The sequence below is a fragment of the Microtus oregoni genome, unplaced genomic scaffold (genome assembly GCF_018167655.1).
Source record: "Microtus oregoni isolate MIOR12 unplaced genomic scaffold, Mior012 000013F_ref0000133, whole genome shotgun sequence".
Classification (NCBI taxonomy): Eukaryota; Metazoa; Chordata; class Mammalia; order Rodentia; family Cricetidae; genus Microtus; species Microtus oregoni.
Window position 1 is genome coordinate 37846975 of NW_024543072.1, and position 21224 is coordinate 37868198.

Here is a 21224-nt window from a genome sequence, read left to right on the forward strand (position 1 = left end):
AGTTGCTAGTTTTTTTAAAGAATCCAAGTTTGGTTCCCAGCATCATTTTCTTGTCAAGTGGCTCACAAACACCTGCAACTTCCAGCTTCAGGAAATCTGATTCACGTCTGGCACACACTCACACATATACATACACATTAAAAGTAATAACTAAGCCGGACGGTGGTGGCGCACGCCATTAATCCCAGCACTCGGGAGGAAGAGGTAGGCAGATCTGAGTTTGAGGCCAGCCTGGTCTACAAAGCAAGTTCCAGGACAGCCAGGGTTGTTACACAGAGAAACCCTGCCTCGAACTGCACCCCCCCAAGAAATAACTAAATAACCTAAATAACATTAGAATTTAAAATTTTCTAGAGCCAGCAATATGGGAAAGTGGGTAAATATACCTGCTGCCAAATCTGATGACTTGTTGATTTCTGACCTGATGACAGATAGACCTGATGACAATTCCTGAAATCCACGTGGTGAAAAGTGAACTGACATCCACAGCTATCCTCTATCTCTATATGCACACAGTTATACATGCATACCCACCTACTCTCGATCCCCCACATTATACAAAATAAATAAAATTTAGTATACATATAATTTTTAAAATTTTATATCTACATACAGTGGCATACAACTATAATTCTGAGGTAGAAAAATCACTGAGTTATCTAAGCCAGCCAAACCACACAATGATTTTTGTCCCAAAAAACAATAGGAACAACAAAATACTATTTAAATACTTGCTAATGCTTTATTAATTGATCATGATACTAGCTCATCCAGGGCATCATATATACTAGGAAAGGACTTCACCTAAGAAACTTCATATACTTTGTTTCTGTCTGTTTCTGTTGATAGAATGTTAGTATTCAGGCATCTGTACTGGCCTGCCCTTGAGGTCCTCAAGATACAACCTCAGCTGCAGCCAGCCACTAAGAGGATCTCTGTGTGTGTTTGCTATGTTTCCTTTTAAAAGGTGGGCCTTGCCCACCTCCCCGTCTCTTTTCTTTTTCCCTTTCTGGTTCTCTGCCTGTCTCTGCCTTTGCCTCTCTTGTACCACACCTGTCCTCAAGGCTGGCCTTCCCTCTCACCCCGCCCCCACTCCACTTTCCTATTCACATTCCTCCCCCTCCAAAAAAACCTTCTCCATCTGAACTCTGTTGCAAGCAGTCTTTTCTCTCACGTGCCGCTTTTTTTTAAAAAAAAATTACAACATAAAGAATAATAACATGGAAAGCATAGACATTCTCAAATATATTCTAAATTATATTCACTGAAGCATTACATTACTCTTTTTAACCATTACAATAAATGTAAAATACTATATCTAGAAACAATCTGGACTGAAGAGAGTAATTGTGGTTTTAAGTCCATACAAAAAACTGAGACCCCATTCAGTAGAGTATCAGTTGAAGAATTATGGTGATTTCAGGAATTTTCTTATAGTTAGCAAGCTAATAAAGTATTAGTTGTACGTTATATCAGAAGAAAGAAAACTTTTAAAAAGATAGGAAAATAAAACAGGATGAACAATAAGAGACACATGATGGCTATCAATGTTTGAGACAGAGAAGATTCAACCTGGAATACAAGAAAATATGTCCAGCATTATCTTTTATACTAAAGCCAAATGGTAAGGATGTCTGGAACTGTACAAGCACAATTACTTAAGGAACAGCCCCTCCCCCACTTTTGTTTTTGTTTTTGAGACAGGATTTCATTCCACAGCCCTGAAACCAGGATGGCCTTGAATTCACAGAGATCACCCTGCCTCTCCCTCCTGAGTGCTGAGATTAAAGGCGTGTGCTACCCCAGCCTGGGTAGGAACAAACTTACAGTCTTGGTGGGTGTGCTGGCCAGTTTTATGTCAACTAAACAGTTGTTTGGGAGATAGAACTTCAACTGAAAAAAAAAAATGCTCCCACTAGACTGGTGTGTAGGCAAGTCTGTGGTGTATTCTTTTCATCAATGATTGCTGTGAGCAGGCCCAACTCACTGTGAGCAATGTCACCCCTGGGCTGGTTGTGGTCTTGGGTGCTACAAGGTAGCAGGCTGAGTAAGCAGCACTCCTTCACAGACTCTGCTTAATTTCTGTCTTGAATTCCTTCAATGATGGACTATAGTGTGGAAGTATATGAAAAATAAACTTTTTCCTTCCTAAGTCTGGTCATGGTGTTTTCTCACTGCAATAGAAACCCTAACAAAGTAGAAATCCTAAGACAGTGGGAAATAACAGGTGATTAGTCTCTTCATTTAAGTCCAAGAATTTGAGGCTATATTTCAGCAATAGAGTACTTGACTAACATATGGAAGGCTCTGGATTCAATCTCCACCAGTGCAGACAAACCAAAAACAAAACCAAACAAATGAAACACAACAATACAATAGAACTTAACTGGAATATAATACAATCTGCTTTCTTTAAAAAAGAAAAAATATGTTGATTAGTTTTAGGAAAGCACAGAAAATTGTATTAAAGTACAAGGTCGACATTTAAAGTCTGGAGAGAAAGCAATGTTCCAGCCTGAACTCGAGTTTAGTTAGATCCATACCTTGAAGCAGGAGGCTCTGTAAAGGAGCTGAACAACATGTCCAATGCTGGTTTTAGAGGCTTGAGGAAAACGTGGTTCCAGTCTTTGTACCACAAAGAGAACCAACACTTTCCGTGACAAAGCAGAACCATCTTCCAAGGCCAGCAAGACAAGCTTCAGTGCCTCCTCCTGCATTGCTAAAAAAAAAAATAGTACAAATCAAAGTGTATCATGAACAAAGATGACATAAATCCATTATCTGAAGAGCAACGTAATACCATGCAATTAACAAACAATACAATGAGCTGGCATAGTGGTGCACATCTTCCATCCCAGCACTCTCTGGGCTCCTGGTAAGCCAAATCTACAGACTGAATTCTAGGACAGTCAGGGCTATACAGCAAACCTTGTCTCAAACAAAAACAAAACAAAACAAACCCCAAGCAATACAATGTATTTAAAATTACATTTTAAAGCCATGCTTGTGGGCAAATCTGTCTTATATATTTTATTAAGTAGATAGATCATTGATAAAGAAAAAAACATTTCAAAATATATAAGCTTCTGTTATCAAGAGAAAAATCAGTGAATTCTCTGAAAAATTAACATCAAATCTGGATTATCACTGGGATAGTACTTGATAAGAGAATTTAACAAAAGATGAGGAATTTGTACATTACTTAAGGGGTTTGTTTTATCCCATACTTTTAGAATACCTTGTAAGGGTGGGGACTGGGCAGTCAACAGCAACAACAGTAACAACCAAACTTTAATTATATACCTGGTCCAAGGAACTGGCAGCCCCTAGCTCTGACTGCTGCCCAGAGATTAGAGGAGAGCTGCTGAGGATTTTGGTGCTGGAGAATGAGCTCTGTAACTGTGCGTTCACCTAAAGATCGAGCAGCCCTCATAGCACGGATCCTTCCTTCTTCTTCCACTAGCTGGCAGTGGACTAGAGTCACAAGCTTCCTTTGCATTGGGCGACTCAGAACACTCTGAGTAGTGCTATTCAGACCCACTCCTGCAGACAAGAACAAAGAAGCTATTTCTAGGTTTACTGGGCAATTTTGTGATCCAAGAGCACTTCCTCTAGAGTGGCTGATTTGTAGACATGTGACTAGTTCTTGATCCTCTTAGAGTATTTAAAGTAAACAATAAGTTAACAGTTTGGTGTCCCAAATCTTTAATTCCAGCACTTGAGAGACAGAGGCAGGCTGATCTCTATAAGTTTGAGGCCAGAATAGACAGAGCTACCTACACAGAGAAACCCTGTCTTGAAAAAATAAATAAATAAATAAATGAATAACTATACAAGACTATCATTTAAAAGTAAAACAAATGAAAGTATGACATTCAAAATACTATTTTTTTTTTTTTTTTGGTTTTTTGAGACAGGGTTTCTCTGTGGTTTTGGAGCCTGTCCTGGAACTAGCTCTTGTAGATCAGGCTGGTCTCGAACTCAGAGATCCGCCTGCCTCTGCCTCCCAAGTGCTGGGATTAAAGGCGTGCGCCACCACCGCCCGGCCAAAATACTATTTATTATTCATTTATTATCTCAGCACTGGGAGGTATAAACAGGAGGATCAGAAGTAGTTCAAAGTCATCCTTGGCTACAAAGCAACTTTAAAGCCAATCTGGGCTAGACCTTGTCTCCAAGGGAAAAAAAGAAGGGGCTGTCAACTGATGCAAAGCCCTTCTAAACCACTATTATATGCAGTCATTTCTACAGCCATTCATATTTCCAACATTACTTAAACTCTGGATTTAGTACTACTTTATTTGCTGTGATTTATATTATTATTTAGCATGAAGTAGTAGAGCAAAAAATCCAGAAACAGATATTGGGGTTCAACCTGAAGGTCAGAAAAGCATAACAGCCAGCCACTGGCTCTTATCTCTACCTCAGTCTGAAATGACGATCCTTGCCTCCAGGAATCTCAGAATGAGACTGTGTCTGACAGCTGTCACTTCCAGTCTTATAATTCTCTCTAGGGCTGGGATTAAAGGAGTGCACTACTACCACAGTAGTAGATTAAAGGTGTAGGTCACCACTGCCTGGTCTGTAAGGCTGACCAATGGGCTGTTTTACTCTCTGATCTTCAGGCAGGCTTTATTTATTAAAATACAAATGAAATATCGTGACAAAGTGGGTTTGGTTTACAATGAATAAATGAATTCATTAGCATTTACTAAGGCTGGCAGTAGAGAGAGATAGCTCAGTGGTAGAATGCTTGTCTAACACTGAAAACTAAGTAGGGAAAAGAGTGCAAGATGAAGAGAAGAGTGAATGAGAAAGGGAGGAGAGAGAGACAAAGTTTTAATACATTAGTATTCATTTATAGCATGCAATTTTTATGGTAATAGAAGTATCCTTAACAGATATTTGGCCAAGTGTGGTGGGACGCAACTTTAATCCCAACACTTGAGAAATAGAGGCAGGTCGATCTCCCTCAATGTGGCCAGCCTGATCTACATAGAATGTTCTAGGCCAACCAGGGCTATACATTGAAACCCTGTCTCAAAAAACAAACTATTGTTTGTTTAGCATGAGTTTTATAATTGCATTTACCTCTAGCACTGCTGAGTGGTTTCAGGTACAAGGCTAATTCTTCTACACATTTCTTGGCTTCCTCATAATGCTTTGTATCTTCAACCCCACTACACAAAGTAATGGGCTGTTGCTCAGGGATCTGGAGGCCAAAAGAAAAGTTTTGAATATTTCATTAATTTATTAAATGTTTTATTGAGTACAATTTACCTGTTGATAGTCCCAATGCTGGCAACAATATAACTACTAAATTTGTAAATTGCTTTCAAAAATTTTCTTGTACATATACCATCTATTATTTTTCTATAGCAGCCTTACTGAAAGAGAATTCAAATACTATATAATTAATAGGCTTAACATACACAATTCAATGATTTGTAGTATTAACAGCTAGTACCACCAACTGAAAATTTTCCTCACTCACAAAGGAAACCCTTTTGCCCCTACTCTCATCCCCACCCCGAGAGAGGGTCTCAATTGCAGCCCTGGTTGATCTTGAATTTGTTATGTAGACCATGCTGGTAGTCTGCCTTTGAAGTACTGGGATTAAAGGTGTGTACCACCACATATAACCATATCATGTTTTTAATCAACCTGGTTGATTTTGTTCTTTTGATGGATATATACAGAGAAAAGAGGAAAACCTCAGTGGTTGTTTCTCATATACCTAGAGACAGGGTTTCTCACTGGCCTACAACTTTTCAAGTAGGCTAGGCTGACTTCCAAATAAATTTCCAGCCTTGAGATTATAAGTATGTGCTACCATACTTGCTTCTTTTTTTAATGTTTATTTATTTAATGTGTATTGGCGTTTTGCCTGCAAATATGTCCATGTACCACACATATTACATTAGTTGGATTGTAAGCTGCCATATGGGTGCTGGGAATCAAACCTGGATCCTCTAAAAGACTAGTCAGTGATTTAACCCCTCGGCCATCTCTCTAGCCTTTATACCCACTTCTTCCATCTGGATTCTTGGAAGTAAATTCAAGATTCCATGCTTGCAAGGAAAGTGCTTTACCAGTTAAGCTATATCCTCAGTCCTCAATACTTCACTCATTTTTAATTATTATTTCATTATTTAATTATATCTCATTGTATTTCTGTGGTCTCCAATCTGCCTACAAACCTTTTAATATAGTTACTATATACTTATCACCCACTTTTTTCTCTTTGTTTTTAAGGTGGGGTTTAAACAACCCAGGTTGGCCTTGAGTTTTAGCCTCTCAAGTGCTTAGACTACAAATGTGTCTCAATATATCCTATTTAGCTTTCTTAAAGAGCCATTGCATTGGGTACAAAGTAGTGCCTCAATGTTTGATTTTTAAATCAATTAAATGTCTTAGTGTTGAGCATAAATGTTTATGAAGTAAAATATGATTCCCATATCAGCCTGGTTTACATACAGATTGAGTTTCAGGACTGCCAAGACTATACAGAGAAACCTTGTTTTGAAAAACCATTAAAAAAAGGAGGAGGAGGAAGAAGAAAAAAAAAGAAAAAGATGATTATCATCATTTCAGATACCTTGTGGCAAAAGTATTTAAAAATCTCTTTCAGTCAGTGTGGTGGTGCACGGCTTTAATCCCAAAACACTCAGAAGGCAGAGGAAGGCAGATCTTTGAGTTCAAGGCTAGCATAGTCTATATAGCAAATTCCGGGGCAGCCAAGGCTATATAGACCCTATCTCAAAAGTCAAAAAAAAAAAAAAAGTTCAAAATATACACGATTTAGATTAATATATTTATTCATTTATTTTATCTGTATGAATGTAAGTACACCATGAACATGTCTGGTGTCCAAAGAGGCCAGATGCAGGTATTGGATCCGAAGGAACTGCAATGGTTGTGAGTGACTTTCGTAGGGACTTAGAACTGAACCTGGGTCCTCTGCCAGAGCAGCAAGTTCTCTTAACTATCAAGCCAGATCTCTCCAGCCTTGCTTTAATAATAATAATAAACATTAATAATACTAAAGTATGTGTGTGTGTGTGTGTGTGTATATATATATATATATATATACACACATATATATGAAACGTCAAGACTCACTAAATGTTTATATATTTAATCCTTTGACATCCCGACATGATTTTACAGATAATATGAAGGATGAAGAGGTTAGAATCAGCAATGAAACAGAACACAAAACGCTTAAGCTGAGACATACAGGTGGCAAAACCAAAGCTGAAAACACTTGACATTGTAAACAATACCAAAGCTAAGTAACGGGATTAAACTGTATATAATTTAAACATTTATTAAAGCTTTATTATAAAAAAACTTGCAAGTAAGCATCACACACCAAAATGAACAAGTTAATTTTTTAAAGATTTAAACTTTGTTTCTCCTTATATGTATCTATCTGCATTTGAGTATGCACGTTGCTGCCTGATGCGGGAGCTGGAACAATTAACTGCTGAACTATCTCTATAGTCCCTAATCTGTAAAATTTGGTGAACTGCTGAAAGCCTTTGTTTTTCAAGAAGCTCAGATATGTGTTGTGTATGATACTTTCACCTGAAAGGAATTTAGTAATTTAAGGAGTAGATATACTTTTGTGTCACTAGAGGGAGCTTCAACAAAAAGTAGAACAGCCAACTGGTAGCAGTGCAGGAGTGGCTTATGCCTCAAACTGTCATTCAAATTTGCTAAGAAAAACTTGTGTTTTCAGGGCCAAATGTATCACACAGATATAAAGTTATTTCAAGATTTAGTATTTGGAGTCACAACATTTATAGCTGGAAAGATTTTTCTGATAACTCTGAGGCTTAGGAAATTTTCTACTCAACTACAATGCCTTTTGTTCCGATGAAAACACGAGGACTGGCATAAACTTATTTAAAATATTTTGGTACAAAAGATTTAGATTCTAAGCCAGGCGGTGGTGGCACACGCCTTTAATCCCAGCACTCGGGAGGCAGAGGCAGACGATCTCTGTGAGTTCGAGGCCAGCCTGGTCTACAAGAGCTAGTTCCAGGACAGGAACCAAAAGCTACAGAGAAACCCTGTCTCGAAAATAAAAAAAAAAAAAAAAAAAAAGAGAGAGAGAGATTTAGATTCTAAAATTCAATGCTTTTTTTGGTGGAAAGGATGTCTTTTTTTGCCTATGTAAATGCCTTCTTGAAGTATATTGTGAGTTCCCCTTGACTCTTCTCATTCCCTGTATTTGATATGCATAGTAATATATCCTTAAATATCTAATCATGTGTATGAAGATTTACAGAACTTAATGGTATGCTAAACTTTGCCACTGGATTTGGTCTGTTTGTTTTGTTTTTGAGACAGAGTCACAACTATATAATTCTGGCTGTCCTGGAACTCACTATGAGACTTCAATCAAACTCACAGAGATTAACTTGCCTCTGCCTCCCAAATTGTCAATGGCTTTTAAAATTGATCTGATGTGGCTCAACTGGTAGTGCTTTCCTCACATGCATAAAAGTCCTGGAGTCAATCCTTAGCACCTCATAAGCCAGGTATGATGGCATATGCCTGTAATTCCAGCATGCAGGAGGGAAAAGGGTAAGAGGATCAGGAGTTTAAGGTCATATATATATATAGTGAATATATATAGTGAATCTGAGACAGCTTGAGATATACAAGATTCTGTTTTTTTTTTAAAAAATAATTTTAGTTTTGATTTCCACCATAATTGTGGGGATTTAGGAAACTTCCGTAAATGTGTAGTATTTCTGTAGTACAGACTACACAGTGAATCACTGTGATATTTAGGCTATTTCTCAGTTGCTTTTATAGACATGGTGACATTCCTCTACCGGTCCCCCTTGTAAGCATGTGTTAAATACCTGGAAGTGCAACTGCTACAGTTACAGAGCTGTATGCACGACAGCTTTATTTTCCCGAGCTTCCCAGAAAACACTCTCCCTAGCAACACACAAAAGTCTGCATTTCTAAGTCCATGACCACCACTAGTCAGACACTGTTTGTGGCAAGCTAAGGAGGTAAAAAGAAAAAAAAAAGTAACTATCTAAACCTGCATGTCCCTAATTATTAGTAAGATTAAACATTTTTTTTCTGGTTTAAAAAAAGATTTTATAGAAGCATTTTAATATTACAGGAAAATGGCAAAGACAGTTCAGAGAATGCTTATCACACCACACTTTGTCTCATTATCATGCTGTGTTGGTAGAATTACTGACATTGATATGCCAAAGTTAAGACTCATCATCATTACAGCTAAAAATCCTGATTTTACTCAGAATGCCTCACTTTCGCCTAACAGCCTTCCTGTGTTCCAAAATCTCATCCAGGATACCTAATATATTATTTTTTATAAGATTCCAGAAGTTTTGACTATTTTCCAGTACCGCCTATGTTTTGATGATTTTTAGTTTTATATCTCTGGTATGCATGTTATATACTGACTTTTGACAGGATCTTGTTTTTCTCATAAAGAGATTGGGGTTAGATATTTTTGGTATTAGGTCCATAGAGGAAAAAAATGCCACTTTCATCACACCATGCCAAAGATCTACTATCAATATGATTTATCTGTTCACATTAATCTAGTTCACCTGGCTAAGACAGCATTTGCTAGGTTCCTCCAACATTACTATTTGTATATGACAGGGGCTGGAGAGCATATAGGGTTCCATTCCCAGCACCCACCTTGCAGCTAACAACTGTCTCTATCTCCAAGATATGACACTCTCACACAGAGATACATGCAGGCAAAACACCAATACAAATAAAATAAAAATAAATTTAAAAATATTTGTATGCCGGGCGGTGGTGGCGCACGCCTTTAATCCCAACATTCGGGAGGCAGAGGCAGGCGGATCTCTGTGAGTTCGAGACCAGCCTGGTCTACAAGAGCTAGTTCCAGGACAGGCTCCAAAACCACAGAGAAACCCTGTCTCGAAAAAACAAAAAATAACAACAACAACAAAAAATTTGTATATGGCTTAAGTTATTCATCAAAATCACTCTTTAATCATAGCAATAAACACATGTGCTACTTATACGTAAATGAACAACTGAAAAAGCCAGAGATTACACATATATTTTCAGAACTGTAATAAAGTTCAAAGATGTAATCTGAGAAGGAGCATCAAGATGGCTCAAAGGATGAAGGTGCTTGTCACTGAACCTGAAGACCTGAGCTCAATTTCCTGGACTCACATGGTGGAAGGAGGAAGCCAATCCTTTGTTTGTGACTGTAGCTACAAATATTCTCTATTCTGCTGGTCTCCCTAGACTGGTTTCTCTTTACTCACCTGGTCCCACTCATTGGCTCCTACAGCTGTTTATGAAATAATTACATATGCTTTGGCCTATTAGCTCAAGCTTCTTATTAATTAAGTCTTATATCTTAAATTAATCAATTTCTACTATTTTTTATTTTACCACGAGGGTCATGGTTTGTTACCTCTTGCTTCTTGGATGGCAACATGGTATCTCCCTGTCTCTGCCTTCTTTCTCCCTGCATTCAGTTTCAGTTTAGTTTTTCTGCCTAGCTATATTCTGCCTGTATCTTCATATACAAAAAACAGCAATGAACAAAAACACAATTAAAAAGAGTGTAATCAAAAAAAAAAAACCATTGTCTGTTTCCATCAGTTGCTGATCAAGGTTCTATGGTGATATTTAAGATTATTCATCAGTCTGACTACCAGGGTAAGGCCAGTTTGGGCACCTTCTGCTCTACTGCTAAAGGTCTTTTTTTTTTTTTTTAAATATTTATTTATTTATTATGTATACAATATTCTGTCTGTGTGTATGTCTGCAGGCCAGAAGAGGGCACCAGACCTCATTACAGATGGTTGTGAGCCACCATATGGTTGCCGGGAATTGAACTCAGGACCTTTGGAAGAGCAGGCAATGCTCTTAACCACTGAGCCATCTCTCCAGCCCACTGCTAAAGGTCTTAACTGGGGTAATCCTTATGGATTTCTGGGGATTTCTCTAGTGTCAGGTTTTGGCTCCCTCAATCAAAATATCTCTTTCCTTGTTCTCATCTCTGTCCTTCCTCCACCTCGACTATCCCATTCCCTCAAGTTCTCTTTCCTATTCCCCTTCTTCCCTCATCTTCCTCTTCCGCCCTCCTTACTCCCCTCACCCCCATGCTCCCAATTTTGTCAGGCGATCTTGTCTATCTCCCCCTTTCTAGGTGGATCTATGTATGTTTTTCTTAGGGTTCACCTTGTTACTTAGACCCACAGCGGAGCACTGGGTTGAGCTCCAAAAGTCCAGTTGAAGTGTGGGAGGAGTGAGTTCCAGGGCAGGCCCTAAAGCTACACAGAGGAACCTGTCTTGAAAAACCAAAAATGAATAAATAAATAGACATATAGATAAATAAGTAGTAAATAAGTTTTTGAAAATAAGGCTTTAAAAAAAAGAAGAAAAAATAAAAATCAGGTTTGAGACAATGACTTTAAATCCCCTAAATGAAATTAAATCACAGGCAGAAGAAAGTTAAAATTATGAACACCTAAGCAAAGCTATCTTTGTGTTATTTTTCTATTTCAATTTTATCTGCATAAAGTCCTTTGATTGTTACAGTTCAGTACATGACTATTTATTTTGCTCAAACCCTTCTAGCTTTTGCCACTGGGAGCTCTTTCAACTAGCTCTGATATGCCCTTGACATGGTCCTATCACTTTGTTTGAATACTTGCACAAAATACTCCAGGACTGTTTGAGTACATGCTGTCCTAGCCCTAGAACTGACCATTTCTCCCAAGAGTTCTGGTTCCTTTTATTGGAGAGTTGTTTAGAAACCAGTATCTAAACATGAAATATGTACATTGCTATTGGAACTGTGGTACCCTTAAGATTATCTTGGCTGCCAGACAGTGATGGCACATGCCTTTAATCCCAGCACTTGAGAGGCAGAGGTAGGTGAATCTCTCAAAATTTGAGGACAGCCTGGTCTACAGAATGAGTTCCAGGACAGGCTCTAGACCTACACACAAAAAAAATATGTCTCAAAAAACCTAAGAAAAGAAAAAAATTTTGGCTAATAGAGCAAGGAAATACACAAATAATCAATGTATGTACATATCTATGACTATTTCTGTATGCAACATCTGTATCTACATTGAAGTAAACACACCCAAACATAGATACATATAATTAAAAATAGTCAATTAAAGACAATAATCAGTACTAAGTTACTATCTTACCTGAGCACCCACTAGCTGCAGTAATGCTGAGTTCACAGGAAGGAGCTCAATGTCTGTATTGATAGTGGTCTGGTCAAATGGGCAAGCCTTGCGGTGGAGTTTATTCAGGCACATTTTGCAGACAGTATGGCCACAGCCCAAACTGATGGGCTTTCGAATTGTTTCGTCGAAAGTCTGAGTGCAAATTGGGCAGGAAAGGAAATCCGTCCATTGTGGAGCTTGTACAGGCATTGCTTCTGGAGTTACAATTCACTAATACACACACATACACACACACACACACACAATCTAAAGCAAAGATTCCACTGGAATCAAAATCTTGGAAAAAAGTTTATCTTTTTTTTTTTAAATATCTTCTGTAGATACAGTCAGCACATAGTGTGAAATATAACCTGAAAAACAGAGAAAGGAAAGAAATTAGAATGATCTGACGCTTATTTTTTTTTAATTTCAATTAAACTGTTGAAAAGAAATCATTAAGTCCAATTTTGACTCTACCACCTTCATATTATTTTAATATCACAATAATCTCTTTTTACATTTTTATAAAAGCAAAGCTATGGTAAATAATCAATTCCATCTTCCATATATAGTATATATAAAACAAACTTGAAAATAAAAAAAAAATTCACACGCTGAATTTAACCAGATCCAAATTCAATACATTTTCTAAATCAGTTATTTGCATATGTTCAAACTGTTCTCATAAACAAAAAATAGTAAACTGTAAAACTGCCTACATTTTAACTTCTATAACATATTATAAATACTTTAAATAAAACTCAGCTATAAATAATACCTAGCAGGTTTGTGTTATTAACACTTACTATGAGACATCATGTGGATATTAAAATAGAACTTGTAGGCCAGGCGGTGGTGGCACACGCCTTTAATCCCAGCACTTGGGAGGCAGAGGCAGGCGGATCTCTGTGAGTTCGAGGCCAGCCTGGTCTAGAAGAGCTAGTTCCAGGACAAGAACCAAAAAAAAAAAAAAAAAAAAAAAAAGCTACGGAGAAACCCTGTCTCGAAAATCAAAAACAAAAAACAAAAAAAAAAATAAAATAGAACTTGTATTACAGAGTCAACTACTACAATAAAACATGTTTGCAGCATGTTCTAAGATAAAGTAAGAAGTATTGGGGATGGATAGGATGGAAATACATTGTGTAAGTATATAAAATTGCCAAATAATACATTGTAAAGATACCCTTTCTAAATAATTTATAGCTAGAAATCTTCCTTCCCAGTAAAATAAAACACGTGGGCTTGGCATGGGGGCTAACATCATTAATCTCAGCACTGGAGAGGTAGGTAGATCTCTCTAGGTCTGAGGCCAGCCAGAGGCCAGCCAGGACTGCATAAGGACACCTGGCCATTTTTTTTTTTTAAAGAAGCATATTTATTGTGGCTCTTTTGTTCTTTGCTAAGTCTGGTGCTAAGGATTTCAGTGGCAAGTAAGCTAAGTCACAAGTCTATTATGTCTCCTTCTGCTACATTATATAAACAATAATCAAAGTTAAACTGATGGTTGCAAATTGTTGTACATTTATGAATGGATGATACAGTTCAGGGAGATAAAAGCACATATATACAATGGAACTGTACCAAATTTGGACAGGTATGTGTGGGATATTGTGCACTAATAATGAAATAATGAAAGTTAAAATATACGGTAAAAAATAATTCCTAGTATTCTAGGTAAAGTAAAAGGCATAACCATAGCTTTCTGAGCCTAGATAGATTATAAAATAAGTGAAAGGCCAATAAAACAAAACAAAAAAAATATAACAGACAACAAGAAAAGTTAAAAGAGGACACAAGGGCTAGTGAGATGGTTCAATGAGTACAGGTACTTGCCACCAAGATTTGATATCCTGAGTTCAATCCCTGGAACTCATGTGGTGGAAGGAGAGAATTTATACAAGTTGTTCTCTTGCCTCCACATTGCGTCATGGCACACACTCTACATGTAAAAAAGAGATGGGGTTGCAGAGACCACTGAGAGCACTTGCTGTTCTTCCAGACAATCTGCACCCACATAGTGGCTCACAACCAGCTGTAATTCTAGATCCAGGGAATGCAACATCCTCTTCTGGTCCCCACCAGCAACCCCCCCCCCCCCGCCACCATATATCATAAATGAAGGCAAAACACCCATACACATAAAAATATTTTTTCTTAATTTAAAAAGAGAGTGATCACAAAAGAATTAGCAGAGCTCAACGCAAGACCTTCTAACTCATTATGGTATGTGCTCATTTGAAGGAGTAGAATCCCATGCACTTTCATTTTCAAGCCAAATGATTGGTTTGACAAAGGTGCTAAAAATATAATTTTCAATAAATGGTGCTGAGAAAATTGGACATCCATATGAAGAATGAAAATAGAACCCTCTTTCTCATCAGTTATAAGAACCAAATAAAAACATATTATGGACTTATATGAGATCTGACACTACTACAAGAAAGCATAAAGGAGGGGGCTGGAGAGATGGCTTAGTGGTTAAGAGCATTGCCTCCTCTTCCAAAGGTCCTGAGTTCAATTCCCAGCAAACACATGGTGGCTCAGAACCATCTGTAATGAGGTCTGGTGCCCTCTTCTGGCCTTCAGGCATACACGCAGACAGACTATTGTATACATAATAAAAAATTAATAAAAAAAAAAGGAAAGCATAAAGGAAACATCAGGACACTGAAATGAGTTGGGGTTTTGTTGTTATTATTGTTTAAGGTTATCCTTAAAAGCTCAGGAAACAAAAATAATAGAAATTGGATTACATCAATTAAAAAGCTTTGAGGGTGTGCCTGGAGAGATGGCTCAGTAGTTAAGAGAACTAGCTCTACCAGAGGACCTGAGTTTGATTCTCAGTACACAAGCAGGCCAGCTTACAGCAACCTGTAACTCCAATTTCAGAGACTTGACCTCTTCTGGCCTCTGTGGGCAGCTCCACACACATGCTCATACACATACACATAAATAAATGAAGACAGAGGGTAGATGGTGCTTGTTGATCATCAGTCTAGCTTCATGTTCAACAAGAAACCCTATCTCAAAGGAATTAGGCAGCAAGTGATAAATAGAGCAGGCTACCTTAAGTCCTCCTGTGGTCTCAAAGCTCAAATGCACATGTACCTGTACTCATAAACCATATTCATTCATATTTTTTTCTCTCCCTAATTAACTTAAAAATCAATTTTTAAAAACCTGTAAGTCGCCGGGCGATGGTGGCGCATGCCTTTAATCCCAGCACTCGGGAGGCAGAGGCAGGCGGATCTCTGTGAGTTCGAGACCAGCCTGGTCTACAGAGCTAGTTCCAGGACGAGCTCCAAAGCCACAGAGAAACCCTGTCTCGAAAAACCAAAAAAAAAAAAAAAAAACAAACCTGTAAGTCGCCAGGCGGTGGTGACACCATGCTTTTAATCCCAGCACTCGGGAGGCAGAGGCAGGTGGTTCTCTGTGAGTTTGAGGCCAGCCTGGTCTACAAGAGCTAATTCCAGGATAGGCTCTAAAGCCACAGAGAAACCCTGTCTCAAAAAACCAAAAACAACAACAACAAAAAAACCAAAAACCAAACAAAAAAAAAAAACCCTATAAGTCACTCTTAGGTAATCTATTGCGAGAACGATAAACTACAAAGCAAAGATTCTCAAAGTTTGAATTAACTGTAGAAAATGATCTAAAAATTCCTACTTTTTCATTCTTTAAGTTTCTTTTTCCAACTTCACTTTTTAAATATTCAAAGTTTATCAAATATGGTTATTCACATCATCTCTAACATATATACAACACATATATGCACATATGCACACACACACACACATACACACACCATACAGGATATATGGTTTGGTTTAATGAATGCAATAAACATTCTTCTACTTGGGCTAAGAGCAAACACATGAAATAAAATTATTAAAATACTAACATCCAGATTCTTGGACAAAGAGGTGAATCATCTCCCAAACAGCACAATTCCATCATGTTACTCAGAAGAGAGTATAATTTAAAATTTAGGACTTATTTCAGGAGTTCTTGTTTAATATATTTTGAATCATTGTTGATTTATACTGTATATGCTATCTAATTGTTTCTTAATAGCCATCTTGGCTGTTGGATCCCTGATTCAGAGAAAGATTAAATTTAAAATTTATCAAATACCTGTTTTAAACTAGTTTTTCTTCTTAGGAACCATTATAGCTATTTATAGATGATAACTTCCTGGTGTTGGGCAAGGGGCTGACATGGGCCTGACAATGTAGCCCTTGCTGGCCTGGAACCCATTAAGTACCCATTTGTGTTGAATAACCTCTCAAAAAAAAGGCCCCAAAGTACAAAATCAATGATGCAAAGGAGGTATCAGGGTATGAAGCACACAGAGAGACTATGTACTATGTTCTATCCCTAGAGTAGCACTACCTATGATTTAAGGCATCTGCTGGGGGTCTTGAAAATTACAGTTACTACCCAATTTAAAATTTTAAAAGGTTACATACAGAGAGGTGCTCAAAGTAAATGGCAGGGCTATGATTCAGGGAAGCCAAACTCCTAAGTTGCTACCTTTAAACCTATAATTTGTGTTACCTTACAGATGGAAATTAATAGTGGTTAACATTAGCAAACGGGAAATCTAAAACCAGATTAACTGTAATAGTTGCACAGCTCTAAACTAAAGTCACTAATTCTACACTTATGTGAATTTTATTTTCTGTAAATTATACATCAATAAACCTACTAAAATCATTAAAAGTCTTTTTATAGCTTTGTTTCTCAAAAGTTTATTTTAATTTTCAAATGTCCACTGGTCAGATTTTTCTGTGAGCACAGCAATAGCCTTACTAAACAGCTAAATTACACCATATTACCATCTCTTGCCATAAAACTACAGGTTAATTTTATACTTCCTTAATTTAGAGAAAATTAGAAACTAAAATTCATTATTACCTGCTGTGAGTTCTTCTCCTGATGTAAGTATACCTGTTTATAGATGATAAACACTTGATGATAGTGGGCAGTATTTTCAGCCCAGGGCTAATTAAGTCTTGAGTTAGGACTTAAACACAGGTTTTAGTTTACTTTAGGCTTAGAGGCCAGCCTGGCCTACAAGGCTACAGCAAAACTCTGTCGAAAGAAAGAAAGAAAGAGAAAGAGAGAGAGAGAGAGAGAGAGAGCGAGAGAGAAAGAGAGACGAACAAAAGAATTCTTAGATCACTTCTAATTCTACGCCACATGGCAACTGTGGTGATTTGAAAGAAAACAACTCTCAAAGAGAGTGGCACTATTAGGAGGTGTAACCTTATTGGAGTAGGTATGGTCTTGTTGGAGAAAGTGTGTTTGTGGAGATAGGCTTTGAGGTCTCATATATGCTCACGATATCACCCAGAGTCTCAGACCACTTCCTGTTGCCTACAATATATAGGACTCTCAACTACTTCTCCAGCACCATGTCTGCCTGCACACCACCATGTCCCACTATGATGATAATGGACTGAACTCTGAAGTGTAAACAAGCCACACCAATTAAATGTTTTCAAGAGTTGTCATGTTTTGGGAACCTGTTACCCATGCTGGATTAAATTGTTCAGCCTTAATACAGGGGGAAGAGTTCAGGCCTACCTTACCTTGATGTGCCATGCATTGCTCAAGCCATGAAAACAAACACTTAGGAAATCAGTATGGTGGTTTCTCAGAAAACTGGGAATCAACCTACCTCAGGATCCAGCAATACTACTCTTGAGCATATACCCAAAAGATGCTCAATCATACTACAAAGGCATTGTTCAACTATGCTCACAGCAGCATTATTTGTAATAGCCAGAATCTGGAAATAACCTAAATGCCCCTCAACCAAAGAATAAAGAAAATAGGCACTTTTACACATTAGAGTACTACTCATCGGTAAAAAAAGTGACATTTTGAATTTTGCATGCAAATGATTAGAATTAGAAAACACTATCCTGAGTGAGGAAACCCAGGCCCAAAAAGATGAATATGGTATGTACTCACTCAAAAGTGGATACTAGCTATAAACAAAGGATACTGAGCCTATAGTTCATGATCCTAGAATAGCTAAGTAATAAGGTGAACCTTAAGAAAAACATATAGATCCACCTGGAAAGTGAAAACAGACAAGATCACCTGACAAAACTGGGAGTATAGGGGTGGGGGGAGAAGGAAGAGTGGAAAGGGGAGTGTAGGGGATAAGGGGAGGGGAGAGAACTCAAGGGAACATGATAGTCAAGAATGAGGAAGGACATAGATGAAAGCAAGAAAAAGAAATATCTTGATTCAGGGAGCCATTATAGGATTAGCAAGAAACCTGGCTCTAGAGAAATTCCCAGGAATCTACATGGATGACCCCAGCTAAGACCCTAAGCAACAGAGGAGAGAGGGCCCAATCTGGCCTTGCTCTGTAGTCAGACTGATGAATATCTTAAATGTCACCACGGAACTTTCATCCAGCCACTGATGGAAACTGAGGCAGAGACCCACATCGGAACACTGGACTGAGCTCCCAATGTACAGTTGAAGAGTAGAAGGAATGAGAATATGAGCAAAGAGGTCAAGACCACGATGGAGTCACCCACTGAAACAGTCTACCTGAGCTAATGGGAGCTCACCAACTCCAGCCGGATTGGGAAGGAACAAGCATAGGACCAAACTAGTACCTCTGAATGTGGTTGACAGTTGCATGGCTGGGGCAGACTGAGGGGCCACTGGTGGTAGCACCAGGATTTATCCCTACTGCATATCCTGGCTTTTTGGGAACCTACTCTCTTTGAATGATAGCTTGCTCAGCCTACATATAGTAGGGAGGGCCTTGGACTTTCCCCAAAGCAATGTGCCTTACCCTCTGAGGATTGGATGGGGGTGGGGTGGGAAGATAGGTAAAGGGAATGAGAGGGGAGAGAGTGGGAACTCGGACTGGTATGTATAATGAAAAAAAGAGAGCTTGTTTTCTTTCTTTTTTTATAAAAAAATAGGCCGGACGGTGGTGGCGCACGCCTTTAATCCCAGCACTCGGGAGGCAGAGACAGGTAGATCTCTGGGAGTTCGAGGCCAGCCTGATCTACAAGAGCTAGTTCTGGGACAGGCACCAAAGCTACAGAGAAACCCTGTCTTGAAAAACAAAAAACAAAACTATATATATATATATATATATATATATATATATATATATATATATTCTCCAAACAATAAATAAATGAAAAATGTTAATAACATAAAAAAATGGGATTTGAGCTTTTAATATGTCTTATATAAGTATATACATTACTGAATCCCAGAGCTAAAAGATGCTTTTAATGCTTCCAAATAAAAAATAATAATATAGAGTTGTCATGGTCACAGCAATAAAAACCTATAGCAATAGAAAGACAACAACTTTTTAAGAACCACTATTTTTGACCTTAACCTAATTTATCACTTCTCTGGAACATTTCTATAGCAACCAGCATGAAGGGACCACATCAGAGAAGAGAAAATTTGTAACTGTGCTGAAAACTGAACCTAAGTAAGAAATAACACAAAGAAAATTAAAGGCTTATTATTACACTTAAGTGATGTAATTCCCAGTGGAGCATCAGTAACGTAGAGAGGAAATTATAGTTTAAGCCTTGAAGATTAGAAGTTTCTAGTAATGACACCCTTTTTGAGGAAAGACACAATTCTGACTGTAAAAATATCTCTCCATAAAATATATGGGTTGAATTCTAACCGTATAGCACACAATACACTAGATATAATTTCATATGCTAATGTTTCTATAAATGTACAACTACCCAAGACATACATTAAGTAAAAAGGTATTGAGTTAGAGGGTAAAAAGCCTGACAAATAGAACTTGATATTATATAATAAAATTCCTTTTTTGATGAGGGTCTCTGCCTCTGTTTCCATCAGTTGCTGGAAGAAGGTTCTATGGTGACATTTAAAATATTCATCAGTCTGACTACAGGGCAAATGAAGATTGGGTCCCCTCTCCCTATTGCTTAGGGTCTTAGTTGGAGTCAGCCTTATGGGATTCCTGGGAATTTCTCTAGAGCCAGGTTTCTGCTAACCCTATAATGACTCCCTCAATCAAGATATCTCTTTCCTTGCTCTCACCTCTGTCCTTCCTCCCATTCCCTCAAGGTCTCCTCAACCCTCCCTTTCTTCCCTCCTCTTCCCCTTCCACCCTCCTTTCTCCTCTCACCCCCATGTTCCCAATTTTGTCAGGCTCTACCCTGTCCCCCAGAGCTGTCCTATTGTGGTTCTACCCCTCCAGAGCTTTCCTATTGCGGCTCTAAGTATACCCTGGCTTCCCCATAAGTCAGGCTATCCCAATACCACTACTGTATTACAGGATTAGCCTGGAAATTGCTAACTAAATCAGTGATTTTCAACCTGTGGGTTGTAATCCCTTTGGGATGGAGAGACCCTTTCACAGGGGTGAAATATCATATATTTTTACATTATGACTTCATAACAGTAGCAAAATTACAGTTACGAAGTAGCAAAGAAAAGGATTCTATAGCTAGGAGTTACTACAATGTGGAGAACTATACTGAAGAGTCTCAGGATTAGCAAGATTGGGAACCACTGTCCTAAGTAAACTAGGCTGGCCTTAAACTTATGGAGATCTCCTTGCCTCTGCCTCCAGAGGCTTACTTTTAAGGAGGAACCTAGGCACACAATTATGCCAGTGAATTACCCCAGTGAGACACCAATGAGACATGGAGGGAATTGAACATAATGAAAGAAAGGTAAGAAGCCACATAGTAAATGTAGATTTATAGAAGCAGGTTAATTTAAGTTCTAAGAGTTAGTGGGACAAGCCTAAGCTAAGGTCAAACTTTCATAATTAATAATAAGTCTCTGTTATTTGTGAGCAGGCAACCCAAAGAAAAAGCCGACTGCAAAAGGTAAAGATCATAGCCATAAGAATGCCTTTTGTGGCTACACTTAAAATTTGAATTCTATAAGCCTTTGAATGAAGGGCGAAACTCCTCACTCTTTTGGTAATGAAGA

General features: G+C 38.0%; 1 protein-coding gene across 1 annotated transcript in view; it reads right to left on the bottom strand.

The window, feature by feature from the left end:
• Rc3h1 (ring finger and CCCH-type domains 1) overlaps positions 1-21224 on the bottom strand; it is an 80127-nt gene that overhangs the window by 46403 nt on the left and 12500 nt on the right. The window contains exons 2-5 of the mRNA XM_041662343.1: positions 12219-12610; positions 5092-5212; positions 3304-3543; positions 2544-2719 (exon numbers count right to left, since the gene is read on the bottom strand). Of these exons, the coding sequence (XP_041518277.1) occupies positions 2544-2719; positions 3304-3543; positions 5092-5212; positions 12219-12449 (768 nt within the window). The 5' untranslated portion in view covers positions 12450-12610. The remainder of the gene's footprint in view (positions 1-2543; positions 2720-3303; positions 3544-5091; positions 5213-12218; positions 12611-21224) is intronic.